At 42.8% G+C, this 19,823-nt stretch overlaps 1 protein-coding gene across 3 annotated transcripts in view; it reads right to left on the reverse strand.

Moving 5' to 3' along the window:
• The window catches only part of LOC134344226 (F-actin-monooxygenase mical1-like), a 129,572-nt gene that overhangs the window by 12,223 nt on the left and 97,526 nt on the right, over window positions 1-19,823 (reverse strand). For all 3 annotated transcript variants that reach the window (XM_063043673.1, XM_063043671.1, XM_063043672.1), the window contains 4 exons: window positions 10,277-10,381; window positions 9,189-9,282; window positions 3,379-3,466; window positions 1,362-1,435 (listed from right to left, as the gene is read on the reverse strand). In XM_063043673.1, the coding sequence (XP_062899743.1) occupies window positions 1,362-1,435; window positions 3,379-3,466; window positions 9,189-9,282; window positions 10,277-10,381 (361 nt within the window). The remainder of the gene's footprint in view (window positions 1-1,361; window positions 1,436-3,378; window positions 3,467-9,188; window positions 9,283-10,276; window positions 10,382-19,823) is intronic.

The raw sequence follows: 19,823 nt of genomic DNA on the forward strand, positions 1-19,823 counted from the left end.
AGGTTTCAATTAGGTCATCCTTCATTCTTCTGATTTTCAGTGAGTACATGCCCAGAACCAAATGCTCTTCATGTGACGAACTGTTCAATTCTGAACTCATTTTTGTGAACCTTCTTTGAACTCTCACCATTGTTTGAACATCCTTTCTTAGAAAAGGGGCCTAAAACTGCTCACATCCTTGCTTTTATATTTTAGTCTTCCTGAAATTAATGCTAACATCGGATTTGTCTTCCTCACCACAGACTCAACCTGCAAAGTAACCTTTAGGGAATCCTGCACAAGTTCTCCCGAGTCCCTTTACATCTCAGATTTTTGAATTTTCTCTCCATTTAGAAAGTAGCCTACCCTTTTATTTCATATACCAAAGTAAATGACCATACACTTCCCAACACTATTATATCTGCCAGTTTTTTGCCCATTTGCTAATCTGTCTAGGTTCTTCTGTAGTCTCTCTGCTTAATCAAAACTACCTGCCCATCCACTTGTCTTTGTACCATCACAAACTTTACAACAAAGCTATCAATTCTATCATCCATGTCATTGGTATACAACACTGGTGTTCTACAGAAGTCCCAACACAGACCCCTGTAGAACACCACTAGTAACTGGCAGCCAACCAGAAAAGGCTCCCTTTGTTCCCATTCTTTGCCTCCTGCCAATCAGCCACGGCTTTATCCATGCTAGTATCTTTCCTGTAATACCATGGGCTCTTATCTTGTTAAGCAGTTTCATGTGCAGCACCTTGTCAAAGGTATTCTGAAAATCCAAGAGCACAACATCCACCAATTCTCCTTTGTCTGTCCTGCTTGTTATTTCCTCAAAGAATTCCCACAGATTTGTTCGGCAGGATTTTCCCTTGAGGAAATCACGATGACTACAGCCTATTTTACCATATGCCTCAAGTACCTCAAAACCATACCCTTAACAATTGACTCCAACATTTTCCCAACCACTGAGGTCAGACTAACGGGCCTATAATTTCCTTTCTTCTGCCTCTCTCCCTTCTCAGAGAGTGGATGACTTCTGCAATTTTCCAGCCTTCCAGAGTCATTCCAGAGTCCAGTGATTCCTGAAACAACATTATTAATGCCTCCACAATCTCTTTAGCCACCCCCTTCAGAACTCTGGAGTGTACCCCATCTTATCCAGGTGACCTATCTACCTTCAAACCTTTCAGTTTCCCAAGAACCTTCTCCGTAGTAATGGCAACATCAAACACTTCTGACCTCTGACACTCTTGAACTTCCAGCATACTGATAGTGTCTTCCATAGTGAAGACTGATTGACAGGAGATGAAAACAGAATAAGTACAATGAGGAATGCAGGGGAAATAAAGAGATGTTTATTGGAATGCTACTTACGATCCTTATTCATATACACTCTCAGTTCCTGTTCCAGTCTGCTCTTCTGATCCTGCAATTCCAGCTCGCGGCCACTGGGAGGGCATGCAAAATCACAAAATTGTTAGGTGTTCCCTGAAGATCAATTACAGTCACACATACTCAAGCAAATAATTTCATCCAAAATTTCACTTTAATACTCTGTTCTATTAAAACCACAGTGGTGATTTCTTCTTTGAGTTTTCTTAATTCTCTGCTCCTTGGTATGTCCTGCGTTCTCTCCCATACTTCAAACTTAGCCTATATGCCCACTTATAACACCCTGTATGTACAACTTTGCTGTTTTCAGTAGCTCCTTTGATTTTTCTTTCCAGTAAAAAAAAATACCCTTCCCTCCCCTCCCCACTTCTATTCCCCTCTCTAGCCTCTTACTTCTCACCTGCCTATCACCTCCCCCTTGGTCCCTTTCTCCTATGATCCACTCTCCTCTCCCATCAGATTCCTTCCTCTCCAGCCCTTTACCTTTTCCAGCCATCACCTATCATCTTCTAGCTATACTCCTTCCCCACCACCTTTTTATTCTGACGTCTTCCCCCTTCTCAACCCAAAAAGTCAATTGTTCATTCACTTCCGTGGATGCTGCCCGACTTGCAGAGTTCCTCCAGCATTTTGTCTGTATTGCTTGGCTTTTCCAGCATCTGCAGACTTTTTCACGTTTATCCTTTGATATCTGCCATTTACCAATCCATCAACAGATGGCTTGGAGTATTGCCATCATTTTCTGTTCTTACCAATCCACCAATGCAGCATAAATTTCCTTTCCTTACAGTCACCACAGGAGGGGAGTGACTCCAACTCCAAGAGTAGGAAGGATGACTTCCATCATTCTGTAGACTCTCCAAATCCCTAACCAGTAATCAACATGACCCTTAGCTGCACCTGACATTGTGCCTACTTACCCATGGGACTATAACTTCCCATGTATTAAGCATTGTTTAATGCACCATTCTACACGCACACTCCTTGTGCCCTTACCCTGTGTCCACCATGTTATTCCCCCTTCCTCATTTCATCCATTCAACATGGCCTCTCCCCCACTATGCCCACATCGTATCCTGTTTCTTATTGGTCCTTTTGATGCTTCCAGATTTATTCACTCTAATTCTCAATAGCTACCTTTAATTACTTTTGCTCCCTTGTATCCTATTGCATAGTATTGTAACACTGCCTGTGCACATTATTCCAACACTTGTTGTACAGCTCCATAGTACAGCACGGTTGAAATCAATGGTGCTTTAAGTGTGGGGCTGATGTAACCAGTGCTATACATGTACAAGCTTTTAGCCCAAGGGAACATTGCCAAATTTACAGTACTGTGCAAAAGTTTCAGGCACATACATATAGTTAAGGGTCAATGTGGAACGGAGCATGAGATTTTAAATCTGGCGGGAGCAAAGGATGCTGGGAATGGCAAGGGTGGAGTGCCGTGGGAGGGGTTTGGGACAGGTAGTAGAGAAGAAGCGACCAAGCCAGAAGGTGGTGCAATCAAGACACGCCCAGCCCTGAGACACCAGGTAAGGTCATTTGATTCCAAATGATTGCTTTACTGATCATTACAGAATGTTCCTCTGGTTCTTCCCCATCCCTTCCCCTTTTCCCAACCATAATTCCCCTCTCCCTGCCCCCTTCCTGCTCTCAGTCCACAGTACAGACCCATCTCAGAATCACACTTATCATCACTCACATTTGTCAAGGTTTTTTTTCTTGTGGCAGCAATATAGTGCAACAGCCCCAGCTCTACACGTGCCCAAGATACTTCAACAGTACTGAATCTTCCAACTTTTTTGCCTCTTTCTATCACATTCTGCTACAAGGATTGCTGATCCCATTTTCACTTTATACAATATTTCCAAACACAGTGTAAAGGACACTTCAGGTTACTTGAGCTACTAAGGAATTGGTTCTACAGGTATTTGGAGTGCTAGAGTTCCTTGCAGAGCAGTATTGTGAACACAAACGGAATCTGAGGTGTTCTCACCTGATCATCAGCTCAGACTCCTCATTTAAGAGCTTGTTCTTATCCTGCACCAGAGTGAACCAGGACTGCATCATCCCCACTTGGTCTCCTGTTGCAAAAAAATAGCAGTTTGTAAATTTCATTCAACAGACTCGTCCTGTTAGATTTCAGCCTCACCAACTTCCAAAAAGGAAGGAACCAGTTGCCTGTGAAGTCCGTATCTGCTTCAGTAACTTACTCTGTCACCCTCTGCAGGAGCAAGCCCAGCCTGACCTCCTTTCACTCCTCAAGTCCACCAATCATTTCATGCTCCTGCCTCACCACCCCCCTACTCCTCTTTGTGCTGCTAGCTCCACTCTCCACTTCCAGATATGGTCCATGGGTTCGACTCAAAACATCAACAACTCCTCCCCTGCCCACACCACCCCTCCTCCCATAAGGGGAGGGGGGGGAGGGAACATCGACTCAGGAGAGGCCTACGTCAGGCATTTTCATGCCCTACAAGGCGCAGATTGGAAGTCTGTATGGGGTGCCACTCCTCGCACAGTCACTAGAGTAATGTGTGATTAAGTGCCTTGCTCAAGGACACAAACATGCTGCCACAGCTGAGGCTTGAACCAGCGACCTTCAGATCAGTAGACGAACGCCTTAACCACTTGGCCACGTGCCCAACCCCTATAAGATACCGTTCAACGCACTGAATTCCTCCAGTAGATTATTTGTTACTCTAAATTCCAGCACTTGCAGTCACTTTGTTTCCTTCTCGGTCATATTTTCTGTTATTTTGTTAATAACTCTTAGCACAAGTCTAGTACAGAGTGTGGAGAGCAAAGGCTTTATTCTGTTTCATGGCACAGGCCACATTTATGCAGAGCATGGCCAGTTTGTCATGTTAGTTGATGCAGTGCTTCTTGCAGTACAGTGGAACCCCCTACTGGACGAAATGTTGCTCTGCATCAGTGTCAAAAGAACAGCCATCCCCAATCTCAACCACATACATTTTAAAAAATAATATTAATCCCAATTAACCCATTTCCCCTTCAGTCTTGGCTCATAGGTGTCACTGATATTTTTATCTGTACTTTGAGAAGGTGATGTTGAACTATCTCTTTGAAATGCTGTGTGGCGAAAGCTCTCACAAGCCCATAGCACAGGAAGTTGCAGAACTTTGTTTTGCTGCCAGTGGGAAAATGTGACGTACCATTAGATCCACACAGTTAGTTAAGGCATTACAGAAGGGAACCCAGATGTGACGTTACTCCCAAGTCTACTGCCCTCAGAAGGTAGTGCAAGTCAGTTGCTGACTGTCCCGGAGAACGTTTTCATTACTTTGTTTATGGTTCAGTTGCAGCATCTACAGTTACACTGATTTTCATTGGGATTTAACATTCCCAGGTACAAGCTGGAAGGCACATCGGGGTGTCCACAAGACCATAAGGCATAAGGAGCAGGATTATGCCATTGGGCCCATCGAGCCATTTCATCATGGCCGATTCATTTCCCCCTCAACCCCATTCTCCTGCTTGCTCCCCATAACCATTCACACCCTGACTAAACAAGAACCTCCTCCTTAAATACACCCAGTCATTTGGCCCCCACAGAAGCCTACGCAATGAATTCCATAGATTTACCACCCCCGGCTAAAGAAATTCATCATCTCCAAACTAAATGTACATCCCTCTGTTCTGAGGCTGTGACCTCTGGCTCTGGTTTCCCCCAGCAAAAGAATCATCCTCTTCACATCCACTCTATCTCAGCCTTTCAACATTTGATAGGTTTCAATGAGATCACTGCACATTCTTCTAAATTACACTGAAATGAAATTACAGGACCAGAGCCAAACGCTCCTATACAATAAGCCATTCATTCCCGGAATCATTCTTGTGAACCTCCTCCGAACCCTCTTCAATGTCAGCATATCCTTTCTTAAATAAGGAGCCCAAAACTGTTCACAGTACACCAAGTGAGGCCTCACTGGTACCTTATAAAGCCTCAGCCACAGGTATAGTAGATATCTCTTACAGCTGTTGCTAGGAGAGCATGGAGTGAGGCATCAATTAGTGGCTCACCATAGTCAATGGGCATACTGTGCATTATACAGGTGGATGGGAAAGGAACTCAAGTGTACAGCAAAACTGAGGCTACGTCCACACTAGACTGGAAAAATCCGTAACCAAAGCTTTTTCTCTTTGTTTTGACCCTTCGTCCACACTGAAACGGCGTTTTCCTCCCCCGAAAACAGAGCTTTTCTAAAACGCTGTCGGGAGTGTTAAAATCTGAAAACGCCGGTTGGGCAGTGTAGCGTGGACGGGGTAACCCAAGCTTTTTTAAAACACTGTCATGACATGCCGGAACAGAAGGTGGCGGTAGCGCGGCATTTCATTGTTTTCTTGAACACAACCTCCAACACCACAACAACAATATCTGACAATAGATTTGTAACAGCCTAATGTAACATTGTATGGAAATACAAGATAACACTGATGTAGACGTGTTTTATACATTTAACAAGGTGTTTTTTTAATTAATGTATTGCTTGGACAAAAATTCAATAGATGCAATTGTCACTACTTCCAAAATGTCATTTTTAAGTAGCAGCTTATGTTTGGCATAGACATAAAAATGTTAAGGCCAAAAAAGGAAAATTGTAAGTTTCACTTTTACTCAGGTAAAAATAAAATCACTTTTGCCCTGTAACTCGTTTCATTGGACCTGTTAAATACAGCAAAATAATACAGAAAGACATGGTAAAAGTAAAGGCAAACAAATGAGGTAACAGCAAATTCCACTTTTGCCCAATAACAAGCCTTATTGCATTTAGTTGTAGCTGTCGACCCTTTCATCAGTGAAGAGACTATGGCTGTAGGAAATGTTTCCAGGGTGACCCCTCTGTGGGAGTGGAGAAGATGTAGGTGGGGCCACCCGGGGGTCTGTGTGTCCATATGTGTAGCTATTTTAGTGGCTGTGAGGCTGGTATTGTGGCGGTGAAAAGTACTGGGGGGGAGACATCATATTCTTCATCACTGCAAATCCCTCTGCAACAGAGTTAGTCAGTTTTTCAATGTTCATTGTCAGCCGGGTCATACTGTCCGTGAACTTCCTGTCGGTTGCCTCCATACGCTCCAGTATTTGTTTTTTCTTGTTTTAAGTCCTCCTGCGCGAGAGCCAACAGCTGTCCGTCGTTTGGTAATTTCCTTTTAAGTTTTTCTAGTCTGTAACTGGACAAACATGCAACAAGTCTTTCGTTTCCTCTTCACTTGTTTTCTGTAGATGTGTCCTGCGCATGCCCAGTAGGATGAGATTCGGCCAAATACCCGTTTTAATGTGGACGGAGGAATTTTCAAAAACGCCTGGTGTGGCCGCCTATCGTTTTTACGCGAAACCAGCATTTTCAAAATTATCCGGTCTAGTGTGGACGTGGCCTGAGGCCACATTCTGCAGCAGCGGGTCTGAATGACCCTCTTCCCAGTCATGTTTGATCCTCTGGTGGAAATCTGTTCTGAAGGAGCTGAAGCAGAAAGAACTGGAATCAATAACCAAGATGAAATACTAGTGGGGATTGTGGAAGCAGAGTGCCATCGTAAGTGCAGGTGACAGCCTGGTCATCAGATGCTGTATGTGGCATGGGCGAGAATCCAACCCAACTCCTGTGCCACTCCATTCACTAAGCTCTCTTCCACTTTATTTGGAGACTCAAAATAGATTGTATCCACTGGGACGTGCAAGTCTCCAGAGAAAGGGGAGAATGTCACCCTCATCTTAAGAGACACCTTTGTGTGTGGCTGCATCAAGTTGGGTGTCATGCTTGGATACACAAACACCAGGTGTCACCAGGCCTGCCCCAGTGTTGTGAAGGATGGGCTTGGCCCTATTGCCGCAGAATATTTCATTCAAACACTGCACGCCACTCCACTGGGCCATTCTAGAAAAGCTTCTGCAGAGAACACTTCGATCACAAGTCACTAAGACAGTCATCAGCACAAATCATTTAAGGCCCTATGGGAGTTGGAGATGAGGTATCGATGTGGGATGAATCCCCAAAAAGACTATCAAAGTTGTTGGGATGCAGAATGCTTCAAGACTTCACTCGGGTAGTGGTGAGAATGGTCTCGCCCCGTGTGATCGTTTCTGTACAGACTGTCACCCACCTCCTTCATGGACTGCATGCTTACCAGGAGGGTCTGGAAGGGGTGCAGTGGACTTTGTTGAGGTACACACACCCTGAGAAACTGTGCAACAAGGGCTCTGATTTATGGATTGTTCCCAAAGGCACCCACTGAGACAACATTAGTGGCTGCTGGAAGAGCATCAAATCAATGAAAGATGCTCTTTGATCTGCTTGAAACTTGTTGGTCTTCCAGTGCAAGGGTCATCCACAACCAATGCTGCTAACTGGCCCACTCCAAGTAGACTTACTGAGAGACACACCATAAAGCTTGTTGCAGCCTTTGCAAAAGCTTTGCGTGGAAGGATCATCGTGTCAGTCCTCCCATCACTAAGGGGCTGCATCCCATTTAATAACTAGAAGGGATAAACATGACTAAAGCACTGACTTGTTTATAAATACTACAAGCAAATACAGTTGTGACCAAGTTATCAGAAGATCGATGCTGATAACAGAGATAAGAGAGAGACAAATGGGGGAAACATTCAAAATGCTAATGAGAGAGAGACGAGAGAGATTAACGAAAAGAGACACAGTTCCGAGTATTGTCAGACCGGTTGCTTTGAACCTGAACTGTTTGAAGTTTGATGGACAGGCGATACCCTAGCAGGAGGATAAAAGGAACAGGTTCACTAAGGCAAGCGACCCGACACCACGAGATAACGAGACCCTGGAAGTGCGGTGCCCTCCCCCCACAAGTTGGTGGGAGTTTGGAGGTCTGGTCGCGGGACTGACCATAGATGCACAGGGTGGAAAGGTACGATCGGCAGGAACCTGGTGTGTGTGTCCGCCCTTGCCTGGGTGCTGGGTTCACCACAGAAGAACAATCGTATCCGGAACGGAGGGGTCACAGTCGATGACCTCAGAAGACATTACAAAGGGCTCGCCCGAAAGCTAACTGCAAGGAACATCAAGGTCTGTTTGCATCAAGAATTTGCATACTCATTCTCTCTCTCCCCAACGGCACGACGGCGATTACTGCGAACTGAACTAAACTGAACTGAACTCTGAGTCACTTGAGACTGATCATTTTACCCCTAGACTGTGATAGAGCTTGATTGATCCTATTAACCTGTGTACATGTGTGTTTTATCATTGCTAACCTGTTGCATTTATATCCTTACTATTAGAGTACTGGGTTACTTATTTCTTTAATAAAACTTTCTTAGCTCCAGTAATCCAGACTCCAACTAAGTGGTCCATTTCTGCTGGTTTGGCAACCCAGTTACGGAGTACGTAACACAGTGAATGAAGATACTGTAATGTGTAAATAACTTTTATGAATAAAGTTTATTTTCAGGGGGAAAAAAGTTACTTGATTAGATTTTTTTCACTCTGGGACTTGTTCAAACCGACATTAAAGTGAACACGTAACTCCCAAATGTGGATGGCACATCCCATCAATGTTTACACTGATCAGCTGCTGGGAAAGGAAGCCTCATTCTGTTTAAGTTTGAAAAAACATGATTCTCTTCTTGAGATAGAAAATCTTCTAGTGTGCTTTGAACCAAAAAAAATATTGTCTACCAGTCTTTAATTCACACCCTGAATAAGGAAGCTGGTTACACAGAGACAAGTAATAACACAAATCAGGACAGTCTCTATCCAAATAGAGCTCTAAAAGAAATTTCACAATTAACTACTTTGAAAAATTGGTGGCTCTTACCTGTACCTTTGCGCATTTCCTCCTCCAGACGAATCCCTTTCTGCTCCAGTTCAAGGTACATCTGTTCAATCTCTTCCAACCGTCTCTGAATCATCTACAGGACAGGATTAAAAGACAGCCTTAGCTCAAACACCACCCACCTCACCATGGGCTCTTCCATATACTGGGGAAAAGTGGCAGATAGAAATTTCAAACAGATTCCAGCATTAGCCATCAATCACAAAGACTATGCATCAGGGTGTTCATCATACTCATCGTACATAAAATGTTATCTTCACAAGTAACAACACAAAATCCTGGAATCCTAAATCTGTTCTTTAGAATCTCTATCCGGATTGGGTGAGGGAGTTATCTTTGTCAAAAGTTCTTCCACAGGCTGGGCTGTTGCTGAGAAGGCAGCATTTAGTGTCAGTAGTTCCAGAACGGTGAGGATTGAGAGGTCCACCTGGAGTCACTTAGCTGGGATAATTGAACAAGATATCTTTGATGCATTAAGGGTCATGAGGAAATGGAGAGTGAATAGAACTGAAGGCAGACTAGCCATAATCTAACTTACTGGCTGAATGGCTTTCTGGTTCACATAATTCCATGTTGCTAAGGGAATCAGGTGGCAGCACAAACATGTTTTGCAAGTCAGTACAGATGTAAATACAGTGCAGATCAGGAAGGATTCCAATAACAACCTTAACTGTGTGGATTGTGAAGGTGAGGGATAAACAAGTGGGCTGGAGAGAAATAGTGAAAGATGAAGTCCTGAACATGGTGAACATGGTATAGTTAAGGCAGAACTTGACAGGTTCTTGATCAGTCAGGGTCTGAAAGGTCATGCAGAGAAGGCAGGAGAATGGGGTTGAGGGAAATGGATCAGCTGTGATGAAATAGCCGAGCAGACTCGATGGCCCTAATTCTGCTCTTCAGATCTAATGGACTAAACTGATCTTTGATCCTATTCAGTTAAATTGAACATTGAAGCAATTGCTACCTTGCCGCTCTGGGAGATGAACCTTATAAATGTTGAAATGAGTTTCTGTTTCCAATTTGATTATTAAGATACTTGATCTGAAAACATAGATACTCTCCTACATTACCTGTGCTTTCAAAAGCCGTGCCATTTCTTCCTGTTTTGCACGGCGTTCAATAGTTCTCTTTCGCAATGTATCCCGCCGAGCAGCCATCTCTTCAGGACTTGGCTTCTGTCATAAAGAATATTTTCACTCACTGTTAATCTCAGTTACAACACGTTTTGGTCAGAGATATGAATGCTGTTCAGATACAGAGCAGTAACCTCATGCACCAGATAGAGCTATACGTGAACCAAACTGTGCGTATGCTGTATGGTATAACCTCATGCACCAGATAGAGCTGTATGTGAACCAAACTGCACGTACACTGTATGGTATAACCTCATGCACCAGATGGAGTTGTACGTGAACCAAACTGCATGTGTACAAAGCAGTTTTTATATTGGTCACAACTGTGCATCTACTGTAGATAACTTTTTACATACTGGACACAGCTGTATAAAATCTTCAGCTAACAATATGTGTACTGCCTGAAAATGCACGTGAATCTTGAACACAGTTTATCTACATGAACTGAAGACAAGTACACATCTGCTGCACACATCTATACATGAACCAGAGACAAAATCAGACCACAAATGTGCACGTATCAGATATCGTTCTGTATTCACCAGTCACAACTACATGTATGCAATAAACAAACGGATACTTTAGTGTGATGTGGCTGTCCATCATATCCGACGATGACCGGAACCCTATGGGAGAGTTTTTAAAGTGGAAAAGCCACTGCACTGGAGCTGTTCCACTCTCTCAACCTCATAAGTCCAGCTCCAGCGGTACAAACAACATCACAAACTGGGGGGGGGGGGGGTCTCCCTTGGTTGCAGTGGATGATCATAACGTCTTCTGTGCTTTGTCATGTCCTTCACTCTCGAAGGGGTGCCACCTTCCTGGTTGTTGGATCTCACCCACACTGACTGACTTTGCATGCTAGACAGGCACGCCCCCTATCTCACTGTGGTATTAGGTCTGCCGGCTACCAGCCACCTTGTTTAGCCTGCCTGTCGAAGTGGTGTACTGGGGTGTGGCCGCTATCACATGCAAACAGCTACTTGGATCCAAAGTTGTCTGGTGGGGATCAAAGGTGAGTGAGCTACCCCAGGTTGACATGACAAGCCCCTTCACCAGAGGTGCTGCCCCTCCCTGGACACCCCATCCCTCCCGTAAATTAGATAGGCACAACTAAATATCCACAGGAAGCCAATAAATATATTTACACAATGCAACTGCTTCTGTACTACACAGCTATGTAAATTGGCTACACCACTATCGTAATGCAGTGTTTCGACCCGAAACATGTTAACAATCTGGATGATGGAATTTGTAGCTAAGTTAGCAGATGATACAAAGGTAAGTGGAGGGGCAGGTAATGTTGAGGAAACAGGAAGTCTTTAGATTAGGAGAGGTGGCAGATAGAATCCAGTGGGAAGTATATGGTGATGCGCTTTGGTGGAAGAAATAAAGGCACGGTCTATTTTCTAAACCACGCATTCCACGGGAAGATGTGCAGACTCCTTACAGAGGATGCCAGGGATTGAGGATTGCACAGCTAGAGGAAGTTACAGAGGGGAGGGACATAATTGAGAGTCAAATCTACTTCTAGTGGCCCATAAGACATAGGAGCAGGATTAGGCCATTTGTCCCATTGAGTCTGCTCTGCCATTTGATCACAGCTGATTTATTATCCCTCTCAACTTCATTCTCCTGCCTTCTCCCCATAGCCTTTTACACCCTTACTAATCAAAACAATATCAACCTCTACGTTAAATATACCAATGATGTGGCCTCCACAGTAGTCTGTGGCAATGAATTTCACAGATTCGCCACCCTCTAGCTAAAGAAATACCTATTCATTTCTGTTCTGAAGGGGTAGCCTTCTATTCGGAGACAGTGCCTTCTCGTCCTATACTCCATCACTAAAGGAAACATCCTGTCATGTCCACTCTATCAAGGCCTTTCAATATTCTATAGGTTTCAACAGATTCCTTCTGCCCACCATCCTTCTAAACTCCAGCAAGTACAGGTCCAGAACCACCAAATGTTCTTGGTTTATTAACCCCTTTGTTCCCTAGATTATTCTCATAAACCTATTCTGGACCCTCTCCAATACCAGCACATCCTTTCTTAGATAAGAAGCTAAAACTGCTCACGATACTCCAAGTCTGACTAATGCCTCAGCATTACATCCTTGCTTTTATATTTATATTCCTCTCAAAATGAGTGCTAACACTGCATTTTTCTTCCTTACCACCGACTCAATCTGCAAGCTAATCTTTAAGGAAACCTGCGCAAAGACTCTCAAGTCCCTTTGTACCTCTGATTACTGAATTTTCTCTCTGTTTAATAGTCTACACTTTTATTCCTTCTACCATGGCATACAATTTCCTACACAGTATTCCATCTGCCACTTCTTTGCCCATTCTCCTAATCTGTCTAAAGTTATTTGATAGATTCCCTGCTCCCGCAACACTACCTGCCCCTCCACCTATTTTATCTATGGGATGCCATGGTGGTGTAGCAGTTAGTGGGACACTATTACAGCTCAGGGTGTTGGAGTTTGGAGTTCTGTCCTGGCATCCTCTATAAGGAGTTTGTATGTCTTCCCTGTGGGTTGTCTCTGGCTCCTCCGGACTGTCTTTTTTTTTCATACAGTCCAAAGACCTACCGGGTAGGTTAACTGGTCATTGTAAGTCATCCTGTGATAAAGGGCCATCAGAGATTGCTGGGTGGTAGCATTCAAAGGGCCAAGTCCACACTATATTTCTAAATAAATAAATAATATATTTGTATCCTCTCGCAAATTTGGCCACAAAGCTATCAATTCCGTCATTCAAATCATTGACATACAGTACAATGTAAAAAGCAGTCCCAACCCTAAACATTATGGAACACCACTGGTCACCATCAGCCAACCAGAAAATGCCTCCTTTAATCCCACTCTTTGCCTACTGCCAGTCAGCCAATCTTCTACCCATCCTAGTAACTTACTTGTGACAACATGGCTCTTACCTTATTTAGCAGCCTCATGTGCGACACCTTGTCAAAGGCCTTCTGAAAATCCAAGTGAACAACATCCACCGACTCTCTTGTCTTTCCTGTCTGTTATTTGTTATTTCCTCAAACAATTCGATTATATTTGTCAGGCAAGATTCTCCCTCAAGGAAAGCCTGTTGACTTCAGCCTATTTTAACATGTGCCTCCAATAACCCTGAAACCTCTTCATTAATAATGGACTCCAACATCTGCCCAACCATTGAGCTCAGGCTAAATGGCTGCATTAAGCCAGAGCCTGCTATAGCAGGAGTTACAGACAGATGGTGCACAGGGATATCAGTTTGGACAGTAATCCTTTGCTCATGTTTGTCTATCTGCAACATGGTCCACTTGCTTTCCCAGTGGATCCCTCTACTGGCAGAGTGGCTGGTGATCAAAAATGTACGAGGATAGTTCCCTGCTCCGTGACCACGCCTCCATAAATCACTGATCTGCGTTCTCCAGATACTGCACAAATTCAACATTACACTAGAGACATCATTAGTCAAGGGCATTGACATAGATGGATAGATAGATACTTTATTGATCCCAAAGGAAATTACAGTGTCACAGCAGCACTACAAGTGCACAGATATACAAATATTAGAAGAGAAGGAAGAATTAAAAAAAAATTACCTCAAACAGTCCAACAGAAGGGGATCATCACCTCTCCAGCTAAAGGTTAACTCATTACAGAGTCTGATGGCAAGGGTAAGAATGCCCTCATATACCTCTCTTTAGAGCAGTGCATTTGTCTTAGTTTATTATGACAAGTTCTCCTCTGTTCAGCCAAAGTGGCATGTAGATGGTAAGAAACATTGTCCGGATTGCCAGGATTTGCCACAGGGTCCTTTATTCTACCACTGCCTCCAGTATGTCCAGTTTGACTCCTATAACAGACCCAGCCTTTCTCATCAGTTTATTGAGCCTGTTGGCATCACCCATGTTGATGCCATTGTCTCAGCACACCATCGCATAGAAGACTGAAGACTGTACTGGCAACAACAGACTGGTAGAACGTGTGAAGGAGAGCCCTGCACATTCCAAAGGGCTTCAGACTCCTCAGGAGGTAGAGGCGAGTCTGGCTCTTCTTGTACACAGCCTCTGTGCTGGTGCTCCACTAAAGTCTGTCATCCAGGTGTATGCCCAGTCCCATACACCTGTGGTAAGCCTTCACCACATCAACATCCTCTTCGTCAAATAGTAATCGGGATCAGTGTAGGCTTGGTCTTCCTAAAGTCCACTATCATCTCCTTTGTCTCATTGATGTTGACTACAGATGATTCAGCTTGCACCACTTGACAAAGTCCTCCACCAGGGCCCTGTATTCATCCTCAATGCTACATGGCACAACAAAACCATTGGTTTCAATCTAACAAAGTATGAGGTGATACATTTTGGAATGTCGAACTTAAAGGCCTTCATAGAGCATGACAGCACTGAGAAAAGCTCTTCAGCCCATCTAGTCCATGGCAAACTGTTATTCTCCTTAGTCCCATCAACCCACACCTGGACTATAGACCTCCATACCACTTGTGTCTATGCACTTATCTACACTTCTCTTAAGTATAAAAATCAAACCTACATCCACCACTTCCTTTGGCAGCTAGTTCTACACTCGTATTACCCTCTGAGTGAAGTTGTTTCTTCTCACGTTTCCATTAAATTTCCATCTTTCACCCATAATCCATGACCTCTAGTTCTAGTTTCACTCAACCTCAGTGGAAAATGCCAGTTTGCATTAGCCCAATCTATACTCCTCATAATTTTGTATACCCTGATCAAACACTACCCCATACTCCTCAGAATAAAGTCCTAACTTAGTCAACCTTTCTCTTTCACAAACAAGAGAAAATCTGCAGATGCTGGAAATCTAAACAACACACACAAATGCTGCAGGAACACTATGGAAAAGAATAAAGAGTTTTTTAAGCTTTCTTTGAGTGATCCAATTTTTTTACTTTGGAAAAATAAAGGTATTAATTCTTTTTTGGATTTATTTAAAGAAGATAGATTGATGTCTTTTGAACAAATAGTTGATAAATATTCTCTTTCATACTCACACTTTTTACAATACCTTCAAGTTAGACATTTCTTACAAAAATATATAATCTTCCTTATATATTGGAGGCTGGCCTGTTAGATACTATCATGAGTATGAACCCTTCGATAAAGGGTTCTATTGGAAGAATTTATAATTTATTATTACAATGGGATAAGTGTCCTTTATTTAAGATTAAACAAGATTGGGAAAAGGAACTCAATTTGACTTTTCTGACGGAGGATTGGATGCAGATTCTGAAGCTGGTTAACTCTTTTTCGATCTGTGCTAGTCATTCACTGGTTCAATTTAAAATTGTACATCATTACCATTTGACGAAAGAGAGACTGTCTAAAATATTTCCTAATGTTGATAGTTATTGTGATAGATGTAAAACTGAGACAGCTACACTGACACACATGTTTTGGTTTTATTCTATACTGGAACAGTTCTGCAAGTCAGTTTTTTCAACAATATCTAAAGCACTTAAAATTAATTAACAACCTAACAAATTAACTGTGCTTTTTGTAATAAATCCTCAAAGTATCCATGGTATCTCTGTGTCTGACCAACATGTTATTGCATTTGTTACATTGATAGCTAGGAGGGCAATTTTGTTGAAGTGGAAGGATACATCAGCTCCCATTTTGTCATAATGATTCCCTCAAGTGACGCTGTGTCTTAGTTTGGAGAAAATTAGAAGTCAAACCTTTGAACCTTTATTTGATTCTGAGAAAAGATGGGGTTCATTTGCTCGTTATTATCATTTGAGTTAATTGATAGATTTCCTCCACGATCTAATTGTAAATTTTTGGTATTTTTTTTCTTGCTGGCAGTTTGATGTTTATCTTTAAAAGCTTTTTGTATGATGCATGGCTCTGGGTTGTACACCTAGTGGGGTTTTCTCCCCCCCCCCACTTTTTCTGCTTAGTAGGGTTTTTGTATTATCACCAAAATATTTCAATCCTTAAAATAATGTTTTTTTTCCTTCGATGTACTCGTGTTATTTTTGAATAATATAATAATAATAAAAAGATTTTTAAAAAAGGAAAAGAATAAAGAGTCGTCATATCCAGCCGAGACCCTTCTTCAGGACTGGAGAAAACCTTGCCCTTTTACTCACGTGCTCAAGTTCCGGCAACATCCTTGTAATTTTTTTCTGTTTTCTTACAATTATATTAATACCTTTCCAGTCAGTACGTGACCAGGACTTGGTCTCACTAACATCTTTTACAACTTCACCATAACATCCGAACTCCTGTATTCAGTGCTTTGATTTATGAAGGATAGTGTGCAATAAGCAGTCTTTATGATCTTATCTACCTGTGACACCACTTTCAATGAATTATGGATCTATACTCCCAGATCCTTCTGTCTACTGTACTACCTAGTGCCTGACCAAGTCCTACACTCAGAAATCAGAAATAGCACACAGTTGTCTACGTTGAATTCTATCTGCTATTTTCAGCCCATTTTCCCAGCCTGTCCAGATCTCACTGCAAGCTTTGACAGACTTCAATGCTGAGCCTAATACCCCCAATCTTGATGTTATATTCCAATTTGCTGATCCAGTTTATCACATTATCATTCAGGTCATTGATATGGAAGACAAACAAACAAGGGACGTACCATTCAGCACAGACCTCCAGTCAGAAAGGCAACAATCTATTACCACTCTCTGGCCTCTTGTATGAGGCCAATATTGAATCGAATTTACTACCTCATCCTGAATGCCAAGCGACTGAACTTTCTTGATCAGTCTTCCATACGGGAGTTTGTCAAAGGTCTTGCTCAAATTCATGCAAACAATATCCTCACTGCCTTTCTTTCATCAACTTCCCTGGTAACCTTTTTGAAAAGCTCTAAATGATTGGTTAAACACTACCTATCAAACATAAAGCCACGCTGACTATGCCTAATCAGTCCATACTATCCTTTGACCTTAACAGTCACATACTTACAGCTACTGATTGCAACATTCCAACAGTAAACTCAACCATCTTCCTCAGACACAAGATAGTCAAAAAGACAAGTCCTCCGAGACACACCTCCTTAAATACCCTCTCAAGTGAGCAGTGCATGGGCAAGGCTTAATGCTCGATCCTGATTGGTTGGATCTGAATTACCGAGTCCTGATTGGTTAGTTTGAATTGGCCTTGCTCTGATTGGTCAATTTTTCAGGCTAAACTCTTTTTAGGAATGTGTGGTCGCAGACTAGAGCTATCTCTACACTCTTAGAACCTACATTTAGGTTTCCCACATGCTCCATCTTTCTCTTGTGCCCTTGCCCTACTCACTTGAGAGGGTATATAAGGAGGTGTCTCTAGGGGGACTTGACACTTGACTAAATTGTGCCTGAGGAAGATGGTTGAGTTTACAACCATTGGGTTTACACTGGCGGTGCTGGCTTGAAGGGCCGAATGGCCTACTCCTGCACCTATTGTCTATTGAAACACTGCAATCGGTATCCGTAAGTCTGTGACTGTTAAGGCTAAAGAATAGGATGGATAGATTTGATAACCAGTCAGAAAGCTTCTGTAGTCAGTTATCCTTAATCAGGCCCTACTCGCACTACTCATATATCTAGTCCCCTAGAATACCATCTAAAAATTTACCCACTATTGGCATCAGACTCGCCAGCCTATAGATTTCCAGATTGTTCTTATGAGTCTTTCTTGAAGAATGGAACATTAGTTATCCTCCAATCTTGCCATCTTGGTCAATGTCTCCCATCCACTATATAATGTACTGGTTGGGCACAGGAGTACATTCAGCCAGAGACTCATTCCACGAGATGCAGCACAGAGTGTCATAGGAAGTTATTCCTGCCTGTGGCCATCAAACTTTACAACTCCTCCCTCAGAGGGTTAGACACCCTGAGCCAATAGGCTGGTCCTGGACTTATTTCATAATTTACTGGCATAATTTACATATTACTATTTAACTATTTATGGTTCTATTACTATTTATTACTTATGGAGCAACTGTAATGAAAACCAATTTCCCCCAGGATTAATAAAGTATGACTATCACTATGACAATCGTCGGGCACCTCACCTGTGACTGAGTATGTTTTATACACCTCTGCTAGGGCCCCTGTAAAGACTGAACTGGCCTCCCATGTGGTCTGACGGGACACCTTGTCAAGCCCTGGGTACATTTCCACCCTAATTTTCCTCAAGATAGAAAGTACCTCCTCTTCTGTAATCTGTTTATGGTCCATGACCTCACTGGTGTTTTGCCTCAGGTCTATACACTGTGCCTGTCTCCCAAGTAGATACAGTACTGTGCATTGCTCTCAGGCACTTGTATTTGTTACGGTGCCTATGACTTTTGCACAGCACTGTATTTGTCAACGTGGAGCAGAGAGCGAGTTTGGAAATCTGGCAGGAGCAAAGAATGTTGGGAATGGTGAAGGTGGAATGCCTCTGGAGGGGTGTGGGACAGGTGGCAGAGGAGTGCCAGGGGTGGGGGGGGAAGGGAGGAGCACAGGTACAAACTCAGCCCTAAGACACCAGGTAAGGACATTTGATTGCAAACAATTGGTTAGTTGATCATTACAGAATGTCTCTCTGGTGCTTTCCACTCCCACCCCTCACCCATCCCCTTTTCTCAACTGTGATTCCCCTCTCCCTACTCCCTTCCCACTCTCAGTCCACAACAGAGACCCAAATCAGAATCAGGTTTATTGTCGCTCACACCATGAAATTTGTTTTTTTTTTTGCGGCAGCAGAACAGTGCAATACATAAAATTACTACAGTACTCTGCAAAAAGTCTTAGGCATCCTAGCTATATATGTGTGCATAATACTTTTGCATAGTACTGTACAGGTACAAAATATCCATTTAAGATTTCCCCCATCTCTTTCAGATCCACACATAGAGCAATTTCGTCCCTTTCTATCCTTTCATTCTTAATATATCTGTAGAAGCCCTTGGGATTCAGAGTACAAGGTTAATTGGAGTATTCTTAGCAGTGTAAAGGAACAGAGGGATCTTGGGGTTCACATCCACAGAGTTAGTAAGGTAGTGAAGGATAATCTTTATTAATCAGGGGAGTGAGTTAAATAGCCACAAGGTAATATTGCAGCTCTATCAAACTCTTGTTAGACCATTCTTAGAGCATTAAGTTGGGATCTAGTTGCCTCATTATAAGAAGAATGTGGAAGCTTTAGAGAAGGTGCAGAGGAAATTAACCAGGATGCTGCTTGGATTACACAGGAAAGGCTGAGTGAGCTAGGGCTTTTCTCTTTGAAGTGAGGAGGATGAGAGGTGACTTGATAGAGGTGTATAAGATGATAAGAAGCATAGATAGAGTGGGCAGCCAGCTCCTTTTCCCAGGTGGCAATGTCTAATATGAGAGAACATATTTTTAAAGTGATTGGAAGAAAGTCTAGGAGGGATCTCAGAACTTTTTTTTAAAACACAGTGAGTGGTAAGTGCATAGAACACTCTGCTAGGGGTATAGGTAGAGGCAGA

Source organism: Mobula hypostoma, chromosome 3 (genome assembly GCF_963921235.1).
Source record: "Mobula hypostoma chromosome 3, sMobHyp1.1, whole genome shotgun sequence".
NCBI lineage: Eukaryota > Metazoa > Chordata > Chondrichthyes > Myliobatiformes > Myliobatidae > Mobula > Mobula hypostoma.